Genomic DNA, 22,370 nt, shown 5'->3' with positions numbered 1-22,370 from the left:
GCCCTCATCTTGCTGTGTTTCCATGTCAGCAGCTCAAACTTAAATTATCCAAGATCACAGAATTTGGGTGGCTAAAAGATCTAGACGTGTTTGCAGGGACTAAGTTCCATGTCAATGCACTCAATTTCAGGATCCCGACCTGTTTCAGGAGCAGTTGGCTTTGTCTGCTGTTCAAGTTGGCAAGTTCCCGGAGATTTTTGGGAACATTATTTTCAGAAACAATGGCCTCACCGGTACCACTTCGAAAAAAGTGTCCGAAAAGTGATTCAGTGGGAAATGCACTCCAATTCTGACTTCAGGTGCAATCCCAAGAGCTCTTGGAAGTCAATTTTTGACATTTGACATTTTAGACTTTTCAAATGCTTTGCCCTTTATGAAAATCTGTCTAGTAGGGGTGGTATGGGGTCCACTTGGTGTGAGGGCGGCACGTGCTGCATTTCTCTCTCCACCTGTATTCCTCCCCCGAGGTATTGCCTCTGTCGGCATCCCCCTCACACCCCCACCACGTTGCTTTCCTGTTGCCCACTTGCCTTTGTTGGTCCAGTTACCTGTTGATGCTGCTAGTAACATGCTTGTCTCAAAGATTAAGCCATACATGTCTAAGTACACACGGCTGGTACAGTGAAATTGTGAATAGCTCATGAAATCAGTTATAGTTCCTTTAATTGCTCCAAACATTACTTGGATAACTATGGTAATTTTAGAGCTAACACATGCAAACAAGCGCTGCCCTACTTGGGGATGTGTTTATCAAACAAAACCAATCCGGACTCACCCGGCAGCTTTGGTGACTCAAGATAACCTCGCACAGATTGCAAGTCCTCATGATGGTTTCCTGAAGAAGGGCTAATGCCCGAAACGTCGATTCTCCTGTTCCCTAGATGCTGCCTGACCTGCTGCGCTTTTCCAGCAACACATTTCCATCTCATGATGGTGGTGACTCATTTGACTGCCTGCCCTATCAACATTCGATGGTACTTTTGTGCTTACCTCAGGTAACAGGGAAATCAGGTTTGATTGGTGAGAAATGGCTACCACATCCAAGGAAGGCAGCAGGCGTGCAAATTACCCACTCCTGACTCGGGGAGATAGTGACAGTACAGCAATCTTTCAAGGCTTTATAATTGGAATGAGTACACTTTAAATCCTTGGCTCATGCCATGGAAAGACCTGAAAAATTCTGTCCTTACTTCCTGAAGGTGGCAAGAAAGTTAATTTGGAAAGTTGACCCTGGAGACCTACTTATCCTCATCTTGACCCACCTTAACATCCTACTTTGCTGCAATAGATAAAGAACTAATTGTGGAGCCATTGACAGATGTTCAGGCCTCTCTGAACATGGAATTACTCCAGGAGGACTGGAAGATTGAAAATGTGCCACTGTTGTTCAAGAAAGGAGCAAAGGATAATTTGGAAAACCATCTCTAATAAGGGCTGACATCGATACATAGTAAAAGACCATCCTCAAAGGATCAAGCCGTCGGGCTGAATTTTCCCATTGTGATCAATGTGAGAATTCCTGGGAAAGTATGACTTGATCAAAAAATTAGATAGCCGAAACGGAGAAAAATAAGTCAGATATTCCCCTTAAAACTTTAATTGCATGATCCACATCTTGCTTATAAGCAGCAATTATCTTATTTCCACGCATTTGTATCTCATTAATAAACCAACTCTCCTCATTTAAATGTAGTTTGCAATTCTACCTCCTCTCCCAACAGGCTAGACAGCTAAAATTCCTGACTTGAAAATCAGAGCAGTATGTGGTGAATGTAGTTCATTGTCTGAAAGTCCCTTCACCAACACATCCTTGAATGCAACATGGACAGCGTTTCTCTCCAAACTTCATCCAACAATATTGACATCACCAAACCATCAGCCTCACCACGTTATCATGGCTGATCTCAGACCAACTCAGAATCCGCTCCAGGCTTCCGAGGCTTCACTTTAGAGCTCAGGGACACCTTTGACTTGTGTGCTTCAGCACACAGAAACAGCCATTTTGTACATCTGCACTGAACACATGTTTGCCTAATTTGTAAATGCTCATTCACTTTGCACTTCTTGCACTTCCTTGGAGGCTGCCAGCAATTGGGATTGCATTGTTTTTTTAAAACAGAAGTAAGTTAGTATCTATGGAGGAAAAAGATTAAGTGGAGATGATGTACACAATGGTGAGGTTATTAATCCATGAGCATTGGTGAGGATGGTGTGCAATGATAGTGCATGAGTGTACAGTAGTGGTGAGAAGATGATTACACCTAACCCTTGCAGACCACTGAAGTACATTGATCTTTTGACTGCAGTGCTGCATATTCTACCTGGCCCTGGAGAAGGCACTGACCAAGGATGCTGTGTCAAAATTGGCAATGTTTAATGTTTTGGCCTTCTCTGGTGGTCTGCTAGGTGAAGAATGTCCCTGTTGTTGTGGTTCTGTTCACCGAGCTGGAAATTTTTGTTGCAAACGTTTCGTCCCCTGTCTAGGTGACATCCTCAGTGCTTGGGAGCCTGTGTTGTCGGTCTATGCCGTGATGTTGAGATTGATTCTAATCTAAAAAGTGAGATAACGGAATTTTGCATGAATTCATGCAGTTTTTGAGCAAAGTACAATGTAACTCTGCAAGTACAAATTCACCCCATAAAATAGGTGTGTGCATGTGGGCCTTTGTCTGTCTGTGTGTGTCTGGGTTGGGGGTTGAGTGTGTGAGAGAATGTGTGTGTGTGAGTGTGTGAGAGAATGTGTGTGTGTGAGTGTGTGAGAGAATGTGTGTGTGTGTGTGTGTGTGTGTGTGTGTGTGTGTGTGTGTGTGTGTGAGAGAGAGAGAGAGAGAGAGAGACCACCCCTTGACAAAACCGTGCTTTCTCAGCCCTTTTCTTAACCAAACACTTCCATGTAGTCCTCAATCACATCCTTAATAATGGTCTGTAAAATCTAACCAACAACCAAGGCCAGGTTTACCGGCCAATGGTTTCCTGTCTTCTTCTTCCCTTCCTTCTTAAACACAGGTGTTACATTAGCAATTTCCAGTCCTATGTGACTCTCCCTGACTCCAGTAGTCCCTGAAAGATCACCACCAATACCTCTACAATCTGCTCAGGTATCTCCTTCAGAATGGTGGGGTGCAGCCCATCCAGTCCTGGTGATTTATCTGCCCTCAGAACTCTCAGCTTCCCCAGCACTTTCCCCTATATATGGCCGCTACACTCACCTCTGCCCCTGACTGTCCTGAAATTCTGGTAGGCTGCTAATGTCTCCACTATGAAAAATGATGCAAAGCAACTAATCAGTTCCTCTGCCATTTTTTGTTCCATGTTACTATTTCTTCATCAATTTTTTTTGAGAATTCTACATGTAACCAGACAGACACCTTTAATTCAGCCTTCGAAACATTATTCTTCATTTTGATCTTACTTGTTGGTCTTATAATCTTGGTTACCACTCTTTTACTTCCTTGTATTACTTTTGCTTTCCACCCCCCCCCCCCCACCACCTTGAACCTGAGCGTCCCTTTTCTATTCCCTGTCAATCTAATTAAAACCTCCCAATGGCACTAAATGTCCTGACAAGCAAGTTATACTGCGGATAATAGTTCGATTATTGATTTAATAGTTTACAATTCACGTGAAATAAAGGTATCCTTGACTAAGAGAAAGTGGTATATGTGAGCTAACTGGATCAGTTCATAATAATGTGATTAAGAGCTGATAAATGTTAAAGGCTTAAATGTTGTTTAAAAGATAGCAATCCTGAGGATTGGGTTTTAAAAATCAGCTAGGAGAAAGTGAGGGCTGCAGATGCTGGAGATCAGAGCTGAAAAATGTGTTGCTGGAAAAGCGCAGCGCGTCAGGCAGCATCCAAGGAGCAGGAGAATCGACGTTTCGGGCATAAGTCCTTCTTCAGGAATCTAATTAAAACCTCCAGAAGGGCTTATGCCCAAAACGTCGATTCTCCTGCTCCTTGGATGCTGCCTGACGCGCTGCGCATTTCCAGCAACACATTTTTCAGTTTTAAAAATCAGCAAATGGTGAATAAGTAAGTGATAAAGTGACACTAAATAGACAGTAGATTTGCAAGAAATGTAAAATATCTCACAAGCTATAAGTAAAAAGGGAGAGATCAACAAAGCTAAATGCAAGACGCTTAGAGGCAGACACAGGGGAAATTATGTTGGGGAATAAAGAAATGACAGAGCTGGTCAGACTGAAAAGAAAGGAGAACCAAGAATCTGATAGGTGTCATAAAGGTCTATAGCACAGAAAAAGGCCCTTCAGCCCATCGCGTCCATGCCAGTCAAAAACAACCACAGAGCTATTCTAATCCTATTTTCCAGCCTTGCCTTCTATGCTGCCAACAAGTACAAAACTAGACTATCTCATTTACATGCACTTGGTTCTGTAGTCTACTATGTTCTGACATTTTAAGTATTCCTCCAAGTGCTTCTAAAACATATTGAGAGTACCTGCCTCCACCACTCCTCAGGCAGCATATATCTGCCTGAGGAACATTTACCTCAAATCTCCTCTAAATGACTTACTCCTCACCTTAAACTTACACCCCCTGATTTAAGACATGTCTGCTATGAGGAAGAGATTCTCACAATCTGCTATGTCTATGCCTCTCATAATTTGTATACCTCAATCAGATCTCCTTAGCCTCCCCTGCCCCAAGCAAAACAAACCCAGCCTATCCAGTCTTCATCCCAAGCAGCCCCAGTGAATTTCCTCCGTACTCTCTCCTTTTTCACTACACTGTGCTGACACCGTCAAGGATCTATAGTCCAATACAGAAGATTGTGTTTCTCAGTATTCCCGAAAGACTTACCATACACTGTGTGTATCTTTTCATTATTAAACATCCTGAAATGCATCACTTTCAAATTTCATCTGCCATTGCTCTGCCCTCTTTACCAGCTGATCAATATCTGATTGTAGCCTGAGACCATCCTCCTCACATTATCTGCAATTTTTGTGTCATCTGCAAACTTACTTATTATAACTTCTACATTCTCATGTAAGTTGTTAATGTAAAAACTAAACAGCATCAGGTTCAAGCATTGACCCCTCTGGTACACCGCTGGTCACAGGCTTCCAGTTATGAAAACAATCCTCCATTTTCAACAACCCTCTATCTCCGATTGGTAAGCCAATCTTGGATCCAGTTTGCCAACCTGCCTTGGATCCCTTGGGCTCTTACTTTTGGACCAGCTTTCCATGTGGGACCTTTTCAAAGATCTTATTGAAATCTTTGTAAAACACAACAACATTACTCTTCTCAATATATTTAGATCCCTTTTCAAAACAAAAATTCATTAGTCAGACAGGTTCACCTAAAGAATCATGCTGTCTATCCCTGATTTATCCAAGTATTGATTAATTCTGTCCTTTAGAACTTTTCCTAATAATATCCCTATGACAGATATCAGACTAACTGATCTAAAAATACCTGGCCCTGATGTCCTTATTGAACAAAGGAATCACATTAGCACTTTACTTCCAGCCAGCAAAGTATTAAATATCTTCACCAAGGCTCCAGAAATCTCTGTCCTTACCTCTCAAAACATCCTGTAATACATTCCATCAGGCTCTGGGGTTTTATGCACCTGTATGTCAATGTCCCCAATGACCCTGCCTCCACAACTGCTGCTGGCAACGCATTCCATGCTCTCACAACTCTCTGTGTAAAGAACCCACCTCTGACATCCCCTCTATACTTTCCTCCAACCAGCTTAAAACTATGACCCCTCATGTTAGTCATTTCTGCCCTGGGAAATAGTCTCTGGCTATCGACTCTATCTATGCCTCTCATTATCCTGTATACCTCAATTAGGTCCCCTCTCCTCCTCCTTTTCTCCAATGAAAAAAGTCTGAGCTCAGTCATACTCTCTTCATAAGATAAGCCCTCCAGTCCAGCCAGCATCCTGGTAAACCTCCTCTGAACCCACTCCAAAGCATCCACATCTTTCTTATAATAGGGCGACCAGAACTGGACGCAGTATTTCAAGTGCGGTCTAACCAAAGTTTTATAGAGTCAAAGTTCTTATGATAGGAAGAAAAATGTGGCTTTTTGAACTTTCCTATGTCAGAGCACTATCTGCACTGTCCAAGTCCAATAAATCTCCTTGGATGACTTCCAGTGATTTTAAGACATAGATCAGGAAATTGGACATTTTGAAGAAAATGAAGATTATCATCATTTAAAGAAAAGTATCCTGCGCACCCTGAAATCAGGGCTTCGATCATCCAACTGATGCTCTTGCCTCCCAACAACATGGCCAAGTTCCAGGAGAAAGTGAGGACTGCAGACTTCCTGATGAAGGGCTTATGCCTCAAACGTCGATTCTCCTGTTCTTCAAATGCTGCCTGATCGGCTGTGCTTTTCCCATGGCCAAGTTCCAGCCAACAGACCAAGGGATGATTAGGCATCTGAAAATCCACTTCAGATGGTAGCTAATCTCAAATTGTTGAGGTCATTGATACAGAGCAGAGATTCAACACAACTGCTCTAGAGGCCATGTTCATGAAGAAGGAGGTGTGCAGAGTAGTGATGGAAGCCACAATTGCCAACTGCTTCCACCACACAGGGTTTAAACAACTGCACTGACAGAAAAGAGAAGCAAGATGAGGTCAACCAAACCAAATCGAGGCTCTCTGCATTCAGTTATGGGAGTTGCCCGAAACTGTTCCTGGTTCTGTCTGCTGGAGTGGAGCGAGCAACAATCTACCCTGCATCTGTTAGAGAGGCAATTGTGGATGAAAGATTTTCAACTGAGGTGCTCTAAGAACCTGATGCCTTTTTTCCTAGCCAAAAACACAAAAGGTCATAGGGACTATCTGTGGTCTTATACTGCAGCACAAAAACATCCAAATACATTTGGTGGCAGTCATGACATGGAAGACTGTATCACACTCATCCAAAGAGAGCATTCATATCTTCCTGTAATCTGTGTGGACTTTCAGAAACAAATCAATAAGTTGCCATAGGTTATTATGAGATCTTGTTCATAAGATTGGTGATAATATATTGAAGAAATAAGTTAGTCATTTTTCGGATGACAGGCTATAATGAATGAAGCACCAGAAGGATCTCTATTTGGCCTACAGCTTTATTAATAGTCTACACTGTCGGATTAAATGAAGAGGCCAAATATTATATATCCAAGTTTGCAAACAATACAACATAGGTGAAAAAACAAACCAGGACACATGTCGGGATAAGTTGCAAAGGGTAAGACACTGGGCAAGAAGGTGGCAAATGTAAGATGATGTGGGTAAGAGTTAAAGTATGCAAATTTGGAGTATGAATGGAAAGGCACAATACATTTTCACAAGACACTACACAAGATCTTGTTCATAAGACTGGTGATAATATATTGAGGATTGGTAAATATACAGAAAACAGAAGTAAGTTAGTCATTTTTAGGGTCACAGGCTATAATTAATAAAGTACAGAAGGATCAATATTTGGCCCACAGCTTTATTAATAGTCCACATCATTGGATTAAATGAATAAATGTGATATTCAAAGAGACCAGTGTGTCCTACTACACAAAAGTTAACCCACTTGAACGGAAAGACATTAGAAACACTAATGTCATATTAGCTGCGGTTGCACAAAGGTTGCAACATATGATTGAGGAAATCATGATCCAATTCGACCAATGCTGAGACCACAGCCTGTGTAACATGTACAATTATCCTTTTAGGAAGGTTGTACTTACCTTTGAAAGTGTACAACAAAAGTTCACTGGATTGATCTCTGGGATGAGCTGACTGTCCAGTGAGATGGTGGCTATTCTTTTGGAGTTTAGAAGATTGAAAGATAATCTAATTGAAATGTTTAAAATTTATAGAAGGTCTCTGAAGATCGATACTGAGAGGCTCTTTACCAGGAGTCATAGTCTTATAAGTGGGATTCCATAGAATTAAATCACAGTATTGAAACAGGCCATTTGGCCCAAGTCGAACACCGACCGTCTGAAGAGCATCCCACCCTGACCTATCCCCCTTACCTATCCCTGTAACCTGCATTTCCCATGGCAATCCACCTAACCCACACATCCTTGAACACTATGGGCAATTTTTCATGGCCAATCTGCCTAACCTGCATATCTTCGGGCTGTGGGAGGAAACCGGGAGCACCTGGTGGAGACCCACAGAGACATGGGGAGGACAAGCAAACTCCACACAGTCACCTGAGGATGGAATCAAACCGAGGCCCCTGGCACTGAGGCAGTTGTGCTAACCACTGAGCCATTTTACTTCTCCCACCAAACTGTACCATGTTAAGCTTGGTGCCATGGTGACAGTGTATGCCCCATTGCCTACCCATACCATGGGTATTTTACTTTCAGTGGGACAAATGTCAGATGATCTGCTTGCCCATTGGCTAATAATGGCCCTTCAGTAGCCACCATCATTCAAATTTTACCTGTTGCAGGAGAAGCATGCATCCTGAAAGCTAGTTGCTTTTAAATTGAGTGGCTCATGTTACCTGCTCAGGAACTCTATGAACAATAGAGCCCCTTCTGCCCCTATTAGGTCTGGCAATGTCATTGGGGCAGGCCATGTTTCCCTGTGTAAAGTGCAGCTAAGAGTCTCAGGTTGGTTGAGGAAGGGAGGTTGCTAGCTGTTTAAGACTGTGGTAAGTTTCTTCACTCAGAGGGTTGTGAATCTTGGCGTTTTTCTAACCTGCTTTTGGAAGTTGCACATGTTCAAAAATGAGATCGATAGATTTTGAAGCATGAATAAACCAAGGGCAAGAAATTAGACCTAATGTAAATGTTAGTATAGAGAACACAGACCAAAAGAACAGTATGGGACAGTACAGGCCCTGCAACCCTCAATGTTGTGCTAGCCTTTTATCCTCCTCTAAAATCAAACTAACCCATACACTCTACATTTACTATCATGCATGTGCTCATCCAAGAGTCACTTAAATGTCCCTAATGTATTTGACTCCTCCACCCACTGCTGGTAGTGCATTCCATGCGCCCACCACTCTCTGTGCAAAGAATCTACCTCTGACATCTACATAGAACATCGAAATGTATAGCACAGAACAGGCCTTTTGGTCCACGATGTTGTGCCGAGGATTAATCCTAATATAAAATAAAATAACTTAACCTACTCACCCCTCAATTCACTGCTATCCACGTGCATGCCCAGCAGTCGCTTAAATGTTCCATATGACTCTGCTTCCACCACCAACACTGCTGGCAACACATTCCATTCATTCACAACTGTCTGTGTAAAGAATCTTCCTCTGACATCCCCTCTATACCGTTCTCCTAATATCTTAAAATTTTGACCCCTCGTGCCAGTCAGTCCCGCCCTGGGGAAATGTCTCTGGCTATTGACTCTATCCACACCTCTCATTACCTTGTATACCTTGATCAGGTCACCTCTCTCCCTCCTTCTCTCCAGAGAGAAAGGTCTGAGCTTACTCAACCTCTCTTCATAAGGCAAGCCCTTCAGTCCAGGCAGCATCCTGGTAAACCTTCTTTGCACCCTCTCCAAAGCCTCTGTATCTTTCCTATAGTAGAGTGACCAGAACTGGACACAATATTCCAAGTGTGGTATCACCAGGGACTTGTAGAGCTGTAGCAAAACCTCGCACCTCTTAAACTCGTTCCCCATGTTAATGAAAGCATATCATATGCTTTCTTAACAACCATATCCGTTTTCGTGGTAACTTTGAGGGATCTATGTACTTGCACACCAAGATCCCTCTGTTCCTCCACACAGAATTAAAGAATCCTGTCTTTAATCCTATATTCAGCATTTGAGTTCGACCTTCCAAAATGCATCACTTTGCATTTATCCAGGTTGAACTCCATCTGCCATTTCTCAGCCCAGCTCTGCATCTTATCTATGTCGTGCTGCACCCTAAACCTTCCTCCAATCATCTTAAAATTATGGCCCCTCATGATAGCCATTTCCACCCTGGGAAAATATTCCTCACTATCCACTCTGTCTATGCCTCTCATCATCCTGTACACCTCTATTTCCTTCTTCACTCCAATGAGAAAAGCCCTAGCTCCCTCAACCTTTCTTCATAAGACATGCCCTCCAGTACAGGCAGCATCCTGGTAAATCTCTTCTGCACCCTCTCTAAAGCATTTACATCCTTCCTATGATCAGGGGACCAGAACTAGATGCAATATTCCTACTGTGGTCTAACCAGGGCATTATAGAGTTTCAGTATAACCTCCCAGCTCTTGAACTCAGTCCCCTTGCTAATGAAAGCCAACACACCATACGCTTTCTTAACAACTCTATCAACTCGGGTGGCAACTTTGAGGGGTCTATGGATGTGGACCCCTAGACCCTTCTGTTCCTCCAAACTGCTAAGAATCCTGCCTTTAAACCTATAATCTGCATTCAAATTCGTCCTTCCAAAATGAATCACATCACATTTTTCCAGGTTGAACTTGATTTGCCATTTCTCAAGCTAACTCTGCATCTTGTCAATATCCCATTGCAACCTATAACATTCTTCCACACTATCTACCATTCATACCAACCTTCACGTCATCGGCAAACTTACTAACCTACCCTTTCACTTCCTCATCCAAGTCAGTTATAAAAATCACAAAGAGCAGAGGTCCCAGAACAGATGCCTGCTGGACACCACTGGTCACCGAGCCCCAAGCTGAATACTTTCCATCTACTACTACTGTCTGTCTCTTATGGGCTAGCCAATTCTGTATCCAGACAGCCAACTTTCCTTGTATCCCATGCCTCCTTACTTTCTGAATAAGCCTACAACCAGGAACCTTATCAAAAGCCTTGCTAAAATCCATATATACACCATATCCACTGCTCTACCTTCATCAATGTATTTTGTCACAATGTTCTGCTCTGAGATTCCTGAATTACAGAGCAGGGAGGAGGAGCCAGTATCTCGCCACTGCTGCTCACTATTTATCATTACCTCGTTACAGCCAAAATGTTAAATCTCCTGGTGAAATTGCAAATGGAAGAAATGAATAGATATATCAAAGTGCTCAATTTGCAACATGTTCTGTTTTAAGCCAATAAGTTACTTAATAATTATTTTAGGGATTGTTTACAGGATTGTCCCATTCCTTTCCATCTTTCTTTATACAGTGAACTTTCATTGTGCACCTGAAGTTTGAATATTGATTCAAACAGTTGGAGTTGCTGGCATGAACTACGGAAATTACACATTTTAGATTTTAAAACAGAGCTGTATGAATCCCAGCAGGAACAACAAGATTTTCAGATTCTATCTAAAGTAATGTGATACAAGGCATGTCCTGAGAATTGTATGTAATCCGTGTTCTTCATACTTACCGGCATATTGTTTTAGATTAGATTAGATTAGATTAGATTACTTACAGTGTGGAAACAGGCCCTTCGGCCCAACAAGTCCACACCGCCCCGCCGAAGCGCAACCCACCCATACCCCGACATGTACCCCTTACCTAACACTACGGGCAATTTAGCATGGCCAATTCACCTGACCTGCACATCTTTGGACTGTGGGAGGAAACCGGAGCACCCGGAGGAAACCCACGCAGACACGGGGAGAACGTGCAAACTCTACACAGTCAGTCGCCTGAGGCGGGAATTGAACCCGGGTCTCAGGCACTGTGAGCTAGCAGTGATAACCACTGTGCCACCGTGACGTTTCTGATGTAAATTAAAATAACAACATAATATTGTTTTGCTTTGTGAAACTACTGTTGTCCTTCAGGGGTTGTCAGAAAATTCCCAGAATCATGTATATTTGTGAAGTTCCCCAACATAAAAAGATTTTAACTCCTGCTATGATAATAATGACATAACAATCCTTTCTCATACCTTTCATAGTTAGAAACAGTGAAGTGGCAAAAATGAAAATGGACTATACTTATAAGTGAGTCACTCAGTTTCTTACCTGTAATGTGCTAATATGAACGGGAGTACCTGTTCCATTTACAGTATTCTTAGAAGATGGTTTGACCCAGTTTCCACATCCTTTTCCTTCTGCCTGCTCCTTGGCTTTCAGTTTTTTTTGCATTCGAGCTCTTTCAGCTTCAACTTTTTTTGGACTGTTCAAGAAAACCTGAACAACAGCATATTCTACAAGGGATGCAAACCCAAACAAGAGGCAAGCAATCAACCAGATGTCCAAAGCTTTCACATAGGAGACCTTGGGCAGCTCTGCAGCAAGAGACATACACTCCGAAGACAAGTTGAGGACTGAAAAGATGCCTGTGAGAAACAAACATGAATGTTACCAGCAATATTTAAAAAGTAGTTTTCAATGTAAATACTAGATTCATTAAGTTCATTGTATTTTAGTAAAATATAGTAGTCACAGTCCCAGAGGGCCACTCTCTCATTCGAGAGAAGAGATACTGGTGCTGCGTTAAGGATCACCACGCTGCTGGTGAGGGAATGTGGTTGAGAAGATGAGACCTTTAGGTTGTCCTCAGCTGGTATGGAATTGCTGTCCTCAGCTGGTACTGTTAGTGTCACTCTGCATTGAAAGTTAGCTGTCCAGCGAACTGAGCAAACCAACCCCCTCACCTTGGACTAGATGGAGCAGGAATCCCCACCCACCTACCAACCTTAGAACAAACAGTTGCCAATAGGTAAAAATTTGAGAATTTTTATGAAGAAGCAGTGACAGTCCGGTTTCCATTTTTAAACACTAAGATGCCGATAGCTTAATCTCAATTACATTTTGTTTATAAGCCTTAGCAACACAATAAGCCAATTACAACACGACATTCTGTCAATAATTCACTTGACTTACATTCGGTTTGTCACATTTTGGAGATGCTGGTGCTGGACTGGGGCGAGGTGTACAAAATTAAAAATCCCACAACACCAGATTATAGTCCAACAGGCTTATTTGGAAGCACTAGCTTTCGGAGCGCTGCTCCTTCATCAGGTGGTTGAGGAACATGACCATACAACACAGAGCTTATAGCAAAAGCATTACAGTGTCATGGAGTTGTAATGATATTTGAAACAACTTTAGTTAAAAATTACACAACACCAGGTTATAGTTCTTAAACAAATTTAGATTAAGTCTTTCATCCTTTAGAATGGGATATGGTGGTTTAGGTTCTTTATCCCAGAAAATTCCAGAAAAAACATTCTCAAGGTGGCATTAGCTTATCTAATAATAGGTGTCATCTCAGATCAGACAATGTATTAAAGGTGTGAAGGTAAAGTCTGTACTGATATTGAGTCAATTCTATTTCTAAAGTTGGGCCCACAGAATCTTAGTTTTTGAGCAAAATAAAATGTAATTCTGCAAATACAAATTCACCCCATAAACTTACATGTGTGAGTGAACAGGAGAGACAGCATGTGTGTGCATGTGAAAGTGTGTGTGTAAGCTTGGTCAAGTATGCGTATGAGTGCAATGGGGTATAAGCCTGTGAGAGGTTGCATGTTTGGGTGGGGGGGGTGGGGGGGGCGGGGGGAGTGCGCATATGAAAGACAGCTTGTGTATGAGAGAGGGTCTGCGTGAGTGTGCGAGTATGTAGGAATGTGGGTATGTGTGTGAGAAAGAGACCGTATAGTGCAGTGGGGTCACCTGTAATGTGACATGAACCCAAGATCCCAGTTGAGGCCTTCCCCCGACTTGGCTATCAGCATCTGTTCGACCACTTTGCGTTGTTGCTCATCCCAAAATCTGCCATGGAGGATGATCACCTAAAGGTCCGAGACCAAAAGCCCTGGACCGCTGAAGCATTCCCTGACTGGGAGGGAACACTCCTGCCTAGTCCTGTCCCGGGAGCAGAAAGCGTATGCCATGTTCGTCGTGGCCTGCAACACACTATCAATGAGGACAAGCATCTTGCCAAGACCTTCCTTACGCCTCCACTTCTCGCCTTTAAACAACCACCAGACCTTAAACAGATCACTGTTCGCAGCAAATTGTCCAGCCTTCAGGACAATAATGACCACAACATCGTACAACCCTGTCATGGCGGCAGCTGCAAGTGTGTCAGAATGTTGACAGAGATACCACCAAATATGCGTCAGGTACTCAGAGTCATAGAGATGTACAGCTTGGAAACAGACCCTTCGGTCCAACCCGTCCATGCCGACCAGATATCCCAACCCAATCTAGTCCCACCTGCCAGCACCCGGCACATATCCCTCCAAACCCTTCCTATTCATATACCCATCCAAATGCCTCTTAAATGTTACAATTGTACCAGCCTCCACCACATCCTCTGGCACCCTCAGCCTCCGACGCTCCAGGGAAAACAGCCCCAGCCTGTTCAGCCTCTCCCTGTAGCTCAGATCCTCCAACCCTGGCAACATCCTTGTAAATCTTTTCTGAACCCTTTCAAGTTTCACACCATCTTTTCGATAGGAAGGAGACCAGAATTGCACACAATATTCCAACAGTGGCCTGACCAATGTCCTGTACAGCCGCAACATGACCTCCCAACTCGTACTCAATACTCTGACCAATAAAGGAAAGCATACCAAATGCCTTCTTCACTATCCTATCTACCAGCGACTCCACTTTCAAGGAGCTATGAACCTGCACTCCAAGGTGTCTTTGTTCAGTAACACTCTCTGGGACCTTACCATTAAGTGTATAAGTCCTGCTAAGATTTGCTTTCCCAAAATGTAGCACCTCGCATTTATCTGAATTAAACTCCATCTGCCACTTCTCAGCCCATTGGCCCTCTGTGACTCTGCCAATGTTGTCTATCTCATATGCTGCAGGCAGGGATGCCTTGAGGCTTAGTACATTGGCGAGACTGAACAGACACTACGACAATGGATGAAAAGACAGCGCAACAATCACTAGACAGGACCATTCCCTCTCAGTCAGGCAACACTTCAGTAGTTTGGGACATTTGGCCTCGGACCTCTGGATGACAATCCTCTAAGGCTGGCTCGGGACAATCAACAACGCAAAATGGCCGAGCAGAGACTGAGAGTCAAATTGGATAACCATAAGGAAGGCCTCAACCAGGACCTTGGGTTCATGTCATACTACAGGTGACCCCATTGCATGATACACTCTCTCTCTCACACACAGACTCCTATATACTTGCACACTCACACAGGGCCTCTCTCATACGCACACCCATGCAGCAGCCACACCGCATCACCACCTCCCCAACACACACACACACACACCCTCTCACAGGCTTATACCCCATCACACTCATACTTGACCAAGCTTACACACACACACATATATACTCCTTCACATGTACTCACATCAACACACTCCCACACACACACACCCGCTCTGTATCTCCTGCATGCACACACACATAAGTTTATGGGGTGAATTGGTATTTGCAGAATTACATTTTGTTTTGCTCAAAAACTGCATAAATCAATATAAGATTCTGTAAGCCCCACTTTAGATATAGAATCAACTCAATATTGGTACAGACTTTATCTTCACCCTTTGATGCGTTGTCTGAGCTGAGATGACACCTATTATTTAGATAAGCTGATGCCACCTTGAGAATGAGATTCTGGAACTTAGAGAATATTAAGGAACCTAAACCACCATATCCCATTTTAAAAGATGAAAATCTTAATCCAAATTTGTTTAAGGACTACAACCTCGTGTTGTGTGATTTTTAACTAAAGTTGTTTAATAGATCATTGCAACTCCATGACACTGTAAATTCTGTGTTGTATGATCATGTTCCACAACCACCTGATGAAGAGGCACTGCCTCGAAAGCTTGTACTTCCAAATAAACCTGTTGGACTATAACCTGGCGTTGTGTGATTTGTAACTCTACAAATTTAACTGTTATACGATATTAACTCAATCAGATAAGCTGTTTTCTTGTATTTTTAACTGCTATATGAGGAGAAGGTGAGGTCTGCTGATGCTGGAGATCAGAGCTGGAAATGTGTTGCTGGAAAAGCGCAGCAGGTCAGGCAGCATCCAGGGGACAGGAGAATCGACGTTTCGGGCATAAGCCCTTCTTCAGTAACTGCTATATGACATTGGCTTAATCATACTGCTGCCACTCTCCAACATGTTTCCAATGCTCCTATCAAATCTAGGGCCTCTAAAACAGCTCCAGTCATTCCATTATCATCAATCCAATGGCAATTTGGCAAACTTTCTTCTTCAAAGGTGTCACAGCTCAATATTTGGACTACAGTTGCCAGTCCCAAAAGGATAAGCTGTGACCTCTATACAAAGATCTGGTCTCTGTCATCTCAACTACCGTTTGTTCGGAAAGATTTTTCAATTGACTTTCAGGTGTCAGAGATTCAGCTGAGGCCACAAGGTTACGTTATATTGGATTCATCAGTTTATTCCTGGTTTTACAAAACATTTATAAAAGTGTTGTTCTGTTTAGCTTTTCTAGAGCCAGCTCTGCAAATGTGCTGTCCATTTGTCACGTGAATGTAATTGCCTGTGATTAATGGGATATAGATCTCGATCCAAATTACAGCTTAATTTCTAATCAAGTTCACTGAGTGTTTTTGAAATAAGTTTTACTTAAACATATTTTTGAGTTAAAGAAACCTGTGAATGTGTTTTTTATTCTGAATAATAGCATACAAGGGAATCAAATTGACCTATTTAGTAATTAGTCATTTTTATTAATGGTATGATCGGAATAGTAATATAATGGAATAGTTCTTGATTACCAACACATTCATCCCATCATGGTCTTAACAGTACCCTGAGATTCCTCTATTTCTTTATCTCATTAAGAAACTTTTATACTATTTAGAATGAGGCTTCCTTACTCTTCTCATATGTACACCTCACACTTACTAATCTTGGAGTTCTTTTCCAATTATGAATCTATTTTACAAATTTATTATTGCTTCACTGTATTTTGACATAATCTTCCTCTCCATTAATGGCACACACCAATTGGAGCCACTCTCAAAGTTTGAAATTGTACCGGATTCAAGTCCAAATTATAGTGGCCCCAGAATTGGTCTTTGTAGAATACCATTTCCCAACTTTTGTCAGTCTGAGTAACCACGCTAAACCACCACTCAGATTTCTGTTCTGGAGCCAGTTTTCTCCTGTCATTCTTCAATTTGTCTCCTGAATCCAGATGTCCTGCTCTTTATCATGAGTCCATCACTGTCTATTTGTTGGAAACCAAGATATAGAAAAGGCAATGATGAGTTGAAGTGGTAGCACACAAACTTCATGTGATCAGTTGATCAAAACAACGGTAACATGCAGCCTAACATTGCTGACCAGCAGCGTGCTCTGCAGGGGGCCAGGAGTGTCTTGTATAGCTAGCCTCCATTTCTTAAAGGTTTTCTATTCTTTTTAAAAATGACACGAATTTGTAGAACCATACAGATTTACATCATAGAAAAAAACACTTCATATCCCTAGCATGTGCAGTCAGAAACAACCATTTCACTATTCTAATCCCATTTTTCACCACTTGGCCTTTAACCATATGGGCTACAAATGTGAGTGGAACTGTATTAGAAAATCTTTGCTGGAAAGAAGAGGAGCAGCAATGGAGCAACAGGTTGAAGTGAAGGTTACTAAGTTCTCTGATCAGGTGCTAGAAGTCTTAATCCAGAGGTAGAAAGAAGAGAGGTCAGGTTTTCACAGGGGGCAGGAATGGTTTTAAGGCATATCCTGAAAAACTGAGGGCAGGTGTTCATTTTTAGAGTCTGATCCAGATGACTTGCCTTCAAATGACCTCATGTATGTGCTCAAGGTCAGAGAGTGCTTCTTCTATTGTTTCAGACCCACTTCTTCTAGCTTCAATCTCTTCCAGTTAGATATGTTTCGGGTGTAACCCTTCTTCAGCACTGGGGGTGGGGGAGATGCAGATAAAGGGTGAGACAGGGGCAGGGTGGTGAAGTGGGGATAGGTGAAGACAGGTGGAGGGTATGACCTGGTTGGTCAATGGGAGGAATGAATCTGGTTGGTGGCTGTAAGCAGTGGCAGTGAGGGGGACGGGCTGGGAAAGGAGTTGGGAGATGAGGAGAGAGGTCATTTGAAATTGAAGAACTCAATGTTGAGTCCTCTGGGCTGTAGGGTGCCCAGGTGGAAGGTAAGGTGTTGTTCCTCCAATAGGGCCTGTGGTTAGTTTTGGCAATGGAGGAGGCCAAGGATGGTCATGTCAGAAAGGGAGTGGTTGGGGAATTGAAAGGGCGCTGACTAAGAGGACTAGTCAAGCCCTGTGGACCCAGCTGCAATGCTCAATGAGCCGTTCCCTCAGTTTATGTTCGGTCTCCCCAGTGTAGAATGGATCCATTTCAGGATTTTTGCTGGGAAGCCACTGATGGCCCATAGCAGAGTATTAGATAGATAGAGTCATAGGGATGCATAGCATGAAAACTGACCTTGCGGTCCAACTCATCCACGCCGACCAGATATCCTAAATTAGTCTACTCCCATTTGCCAGCACTTGGCCCATATCTCTCTAAACCCTTTATATGCATATACCCAGCCTTTTAAATGCTGTAATTGTACTAGCCTCCACCACTTCCTCTGGCAGCTCATTCAATGAACGCACCACCCTCTGTGTGAGAAAGTTGCCCCTTGGAGCAACCACAGGGTGAGCAAGTGATTTGAAGGGAACTGGAGATTGAGCAGCTGGTCACAGAAACTATTTTAGGACTAGGTCATTTTGCCTCTTAAGCCTACTCCATTCCCAGAAAGATTTTGGCTGATCAGATTCATTTCCAGCTCCATGTTCCTGTCTGTCTCTCCCATCTATGAGCCCAAAATCCATTCACTTGTAGATCGAAAATTTGTTTAACTGAGCCTTGAATACCTTGACTGATCTCAGTTTCTCCAGCTCTCAGGGATAATGAGTTCCAAAGACAAACAACTCAACGAGAAAAATAATTCCTCATTATTTTTGCTGGAAGTGGGAAACCTCTCATTTTTAAATTATGTTGTCTAATTTGAGATTCCCACTCAACATAGAACATAGAACAATACAGCACAGAACAGGCCCTTCGGCCCACGATGTTGTGCCAAACATTTGTCCGAGCTTAAGCACCCATTCATGTACCCATCCATTGCCACTTAAAGTTCGCCAATGATTCTGACTCTGCCACTCCAACAGGCAGCGCATTCCATGCCCCCACCACTCTCTGGGTAAAGAACATCTCCCCTGACATCTCCCCTATACCTTCCACCCTTCACCTTAAATTTATGTCCCCTTGTAACACTCTTGTCTACTCTATCTATTCCCCTGATCATCTTATACACCTCTATCAAGTCACCCCTCATCCTTCGACTCTTGAATTCAATCCCTCTGCTAATGAACGCTAATACACCAAAGGCCTTATTACAAGCTCTATCCACTTTCAAAGATCTATGAACATAGACCCCAAGATCCCTCTGCTCCTCCACCTTACTAAGAACCCTACCATTAACCCTGTATTCCGCATTCTTATTTGTCCTTCCAAAATGGACAACCTCACATTGGCAGGGTTGAACTCCATCTGCCACTCAAGGGGAAATATCCACTCCGCAGCTATCCCATCAAGTATGTCAGTAATGGCTGATTCGTTTTTGACTAATCTGAGACAGACGTATAGGTGTAGAATGACAGTCATTATTTTTAAGCAGCCAGCCTCTCATTAATTGTAGTGAATCAAAAACTTTCAGGACAGATCACTAGCACATTATTAAATAATGTAGCTATAGTTTGGATGCCACATTATTTTATGTATGGTCACCCACAAATAGCACTTTCAATGGCCATACAAATGGTAGCCCTCACAGTCGTGGTACAATGTCCTCTAGAACTGTCGGTTCCGGCACCTTGATAAAGTCACATTTGTGCTCTTTCTGCTTCCTTCTGGAAAAGGAGGACAAGAGGAATTCTCATCTGTTTTCTTTAACCTTTCTTGTATGTCCAAGCCCTCAATATTTAATTTCTGGTCCTGTTGCTTCAGAAGCCATGTTTCAGGAATTCCAAATGGTTCTGTAACTCGAGCTTCAATTTGGATTACAACCTCCTTATTTTGGATTTTGTGTGCATTGCCCTGTACAGGCAATTTAAGTAATTTTTTAACAGCTATTGCTTTCATTTGATTTTTGATGTTAAATTTATACCTGTGTTTCATAACTGTATGTGTTTCTTGACTATTTGTTATTCTTGACCCTAATCTTTGTGTGGCCTTGACTCTCACCTCCTGCTCCTGTTATTTTCAGACTTCTTATTTTATTCAGATCCCATCCCATTTTGCTACTGAAAAACTCAACACCAGCCCAAGTTATCCTTTCCATTTTGATGATGGTCCCACCCTGGTTCAGGTAGAGCCCATTCCAGTGCACCAGCACTCTTGTGCCATGAAATCAAATTTTTCAACTCACACTAATCCTTCAGTGACCCACACATCTTCCCAACTTTTCTATCTCTGTACCACCTTATGCAATTCAAGTTACAGTGTTGTGCTTAATATAAGGCAGCTAGTACAAATCTGATTGCTAATTATATCACAGGAAGTGACATCAGGTCTGATAATTGTGTGTAAATAGACTAATTACATAAAAGAATAATACAGAGATATCTCCATGTTCTGAACATGAAGCGCATAGTTCAACAAATGGTTCGAGCTACCAAGACATCTTCATGTCCACCTTTCAGCACACTTACAACCTGATGGTAGCATTAAGTTCATAAAATATAGGGGCAAAATTAGGCCATTTGATCATGGCTGATATGCTCCTCACCTCCATTTTCCTGCCTTCTTCCCATAACCCTTCAACCCATTATCAATTACTACTAATCTGTCTAACTCCTCCTTAAATTTACTCCCTGTTCCAGCATCCAACGCACTTTGTGGTAGTGAATTCTACAGATTTGCAAACTTTTGAAGTTGTTTCTCCTCAACTCTATTTCAACTACGCTATCCTTTATCCTAAGACTATGACCTTATATCTAAGAATGCCCCACACATCTATTTTATCCATATCTTTTATCATCTTGAATTCATCAATTTAACCTCCCCTCACTCCTCTAAATTCCAGAGGCTAAACTGTTCAACCTCTCTTCATACGACAAACCCCTCATCTGGGATCAATCTAGTGAACCTCCTCTGAACTGCCTCCAATGCCACAATATCATTCCTTAAGTACGGGGACCAAAACTATGCACAATACTCCAGGTGTGGTCTCACCAATGCCTTGTATCACTGCAACAATACTTCTTACCTTTATATTCTATTCCTTTAGCTATAAAAGCTAACATTCAATTCACTTTCTTTATTACCTGCTATACTTGCATGCCAATTTTCTGTGACTCATCAACGAGGACACCCAAATCCCTCCGCACAGATTACCCCGAAGTCTCTCCACATTTAGATAATAGGTCGTCTTCCCATTTTTCAAATCAAAATGCATGACCTCACACTTATCCATGTTAAACTCCAGCTGCCACGTTTTGGCCCAGTCACCTAACCTATCTATTTGTAAGGTTTTTATTTCCTCATTGCAATTTACCATCCCCCCTATTTTTGTGTTGTCAGCAAATGTGGCTGTAGAGCCTTCTCTCTCTGTATCCAAGTCATTAATGTAGTTTGTAAATAGCTAGGGGACAAGGACCAAACCCTATGGCACCCCACTAGTTACTTCTTGCCATCCAGAAAAAAAACATTTATCCCTACTCTCTGTCTCTGTTCATCAGCCAGTCACTTACCCAAGCTAATAAATTATCTCTAATCCATGTAATCCAATCTTGTGAATTAATCTTTTATGCGGCAAATTATCAAACGCCTTCCGGAAGTCCAGATATATTACATCTATCGGATTCTCATTATCCACTTTGCCTGTTATACCTGCGAAGAACTCTAGCAAATTAATCCAACATGACTCAACCTTCATAAAACCATGCTGAATCTGATGGATAGCATTTTGACATTCTGAATGTCCTGGTATTGCTTCCTTGAAGATTGGTTCTAACACTTTCCCAACAATAGATACTAAACCATCTGGTCTGTAATTTCCCATATATTGCCTCCCTAGCTGATTGAAGAGATTACATTAGCATTTTTCCAATCTACTGGAACCTTTCCCATGTCTAGGGAATTTTGGAATACAGGTAATTCCCTTATAATGAGCATTTATTAAACATGATTTGATTCAAACATGATTTGGGAACTGCGGATTTTTTAAATTATAAAGCAAACTCCCATTTGCCGTTATGCGATTCAATCCCTGGCACTACCTGAATGGCAACATGATTCAGAGATGCCGGTGTTGGACTGGGGTGTACAAAGTTAAAAATCACACAACACCAGGTTATAGTCCAACAGGTTTAATTGGAAGCACTAGCTTTCGGAGCGACGCTCCTTCATCAGGTGATAGTGGAGGGCTCGATCGTAACACAGAATTTACTGATGAAGGAGAGTAGCTCCGAAAGCTAGTGTGCTTCCAATTAAACCTGTTGG

General features: G+C 42.3%; 1 protein-coding gene across 1 annotated transcript in view; it reads right to left on the bottom strand.

The window, feature by feature from the left end:
* The window catches only part of LOC122539302 (glycine receptor subunit beta), a 106,405-nt gene that overhangs the window by 51,898 nt on the left and 32,137 nt on the right, over window positions 1-22,370 (bottom strand). The window contains exon 5 of the mRNA XM_043673996.1: window positions 11,903-12,219. Within this exon, the coding sequence (XP_043529931.1) occupies window positions 11,903-12,219 (317 nt within the window). The remainder of the gene's footprint in view (window positions 1-11,902; window positions 12,220-22,370) is intronic.

The sequence above is a fragment of the Chiloscyllium plagiosum genome, chromosome 32 (assembly GCF_004010195.1).
Source record: "Chiloscyllium plagiosum isolate BGI_BamShark_2017 chromosome 32, ASM401019v2, whole genome shotgun sequence".
Classification (NCBI taxonomy): Eukaryota; Metazoa; Chordata; class Chondrichthyes; order Orectolobiformes; family Hemiscylliidae; genus Chiloscyllium; species Chiloscyllium plagiosum.
This window is presented reverse-complemented; position numbering and strand designations above follow the sequence as displayed.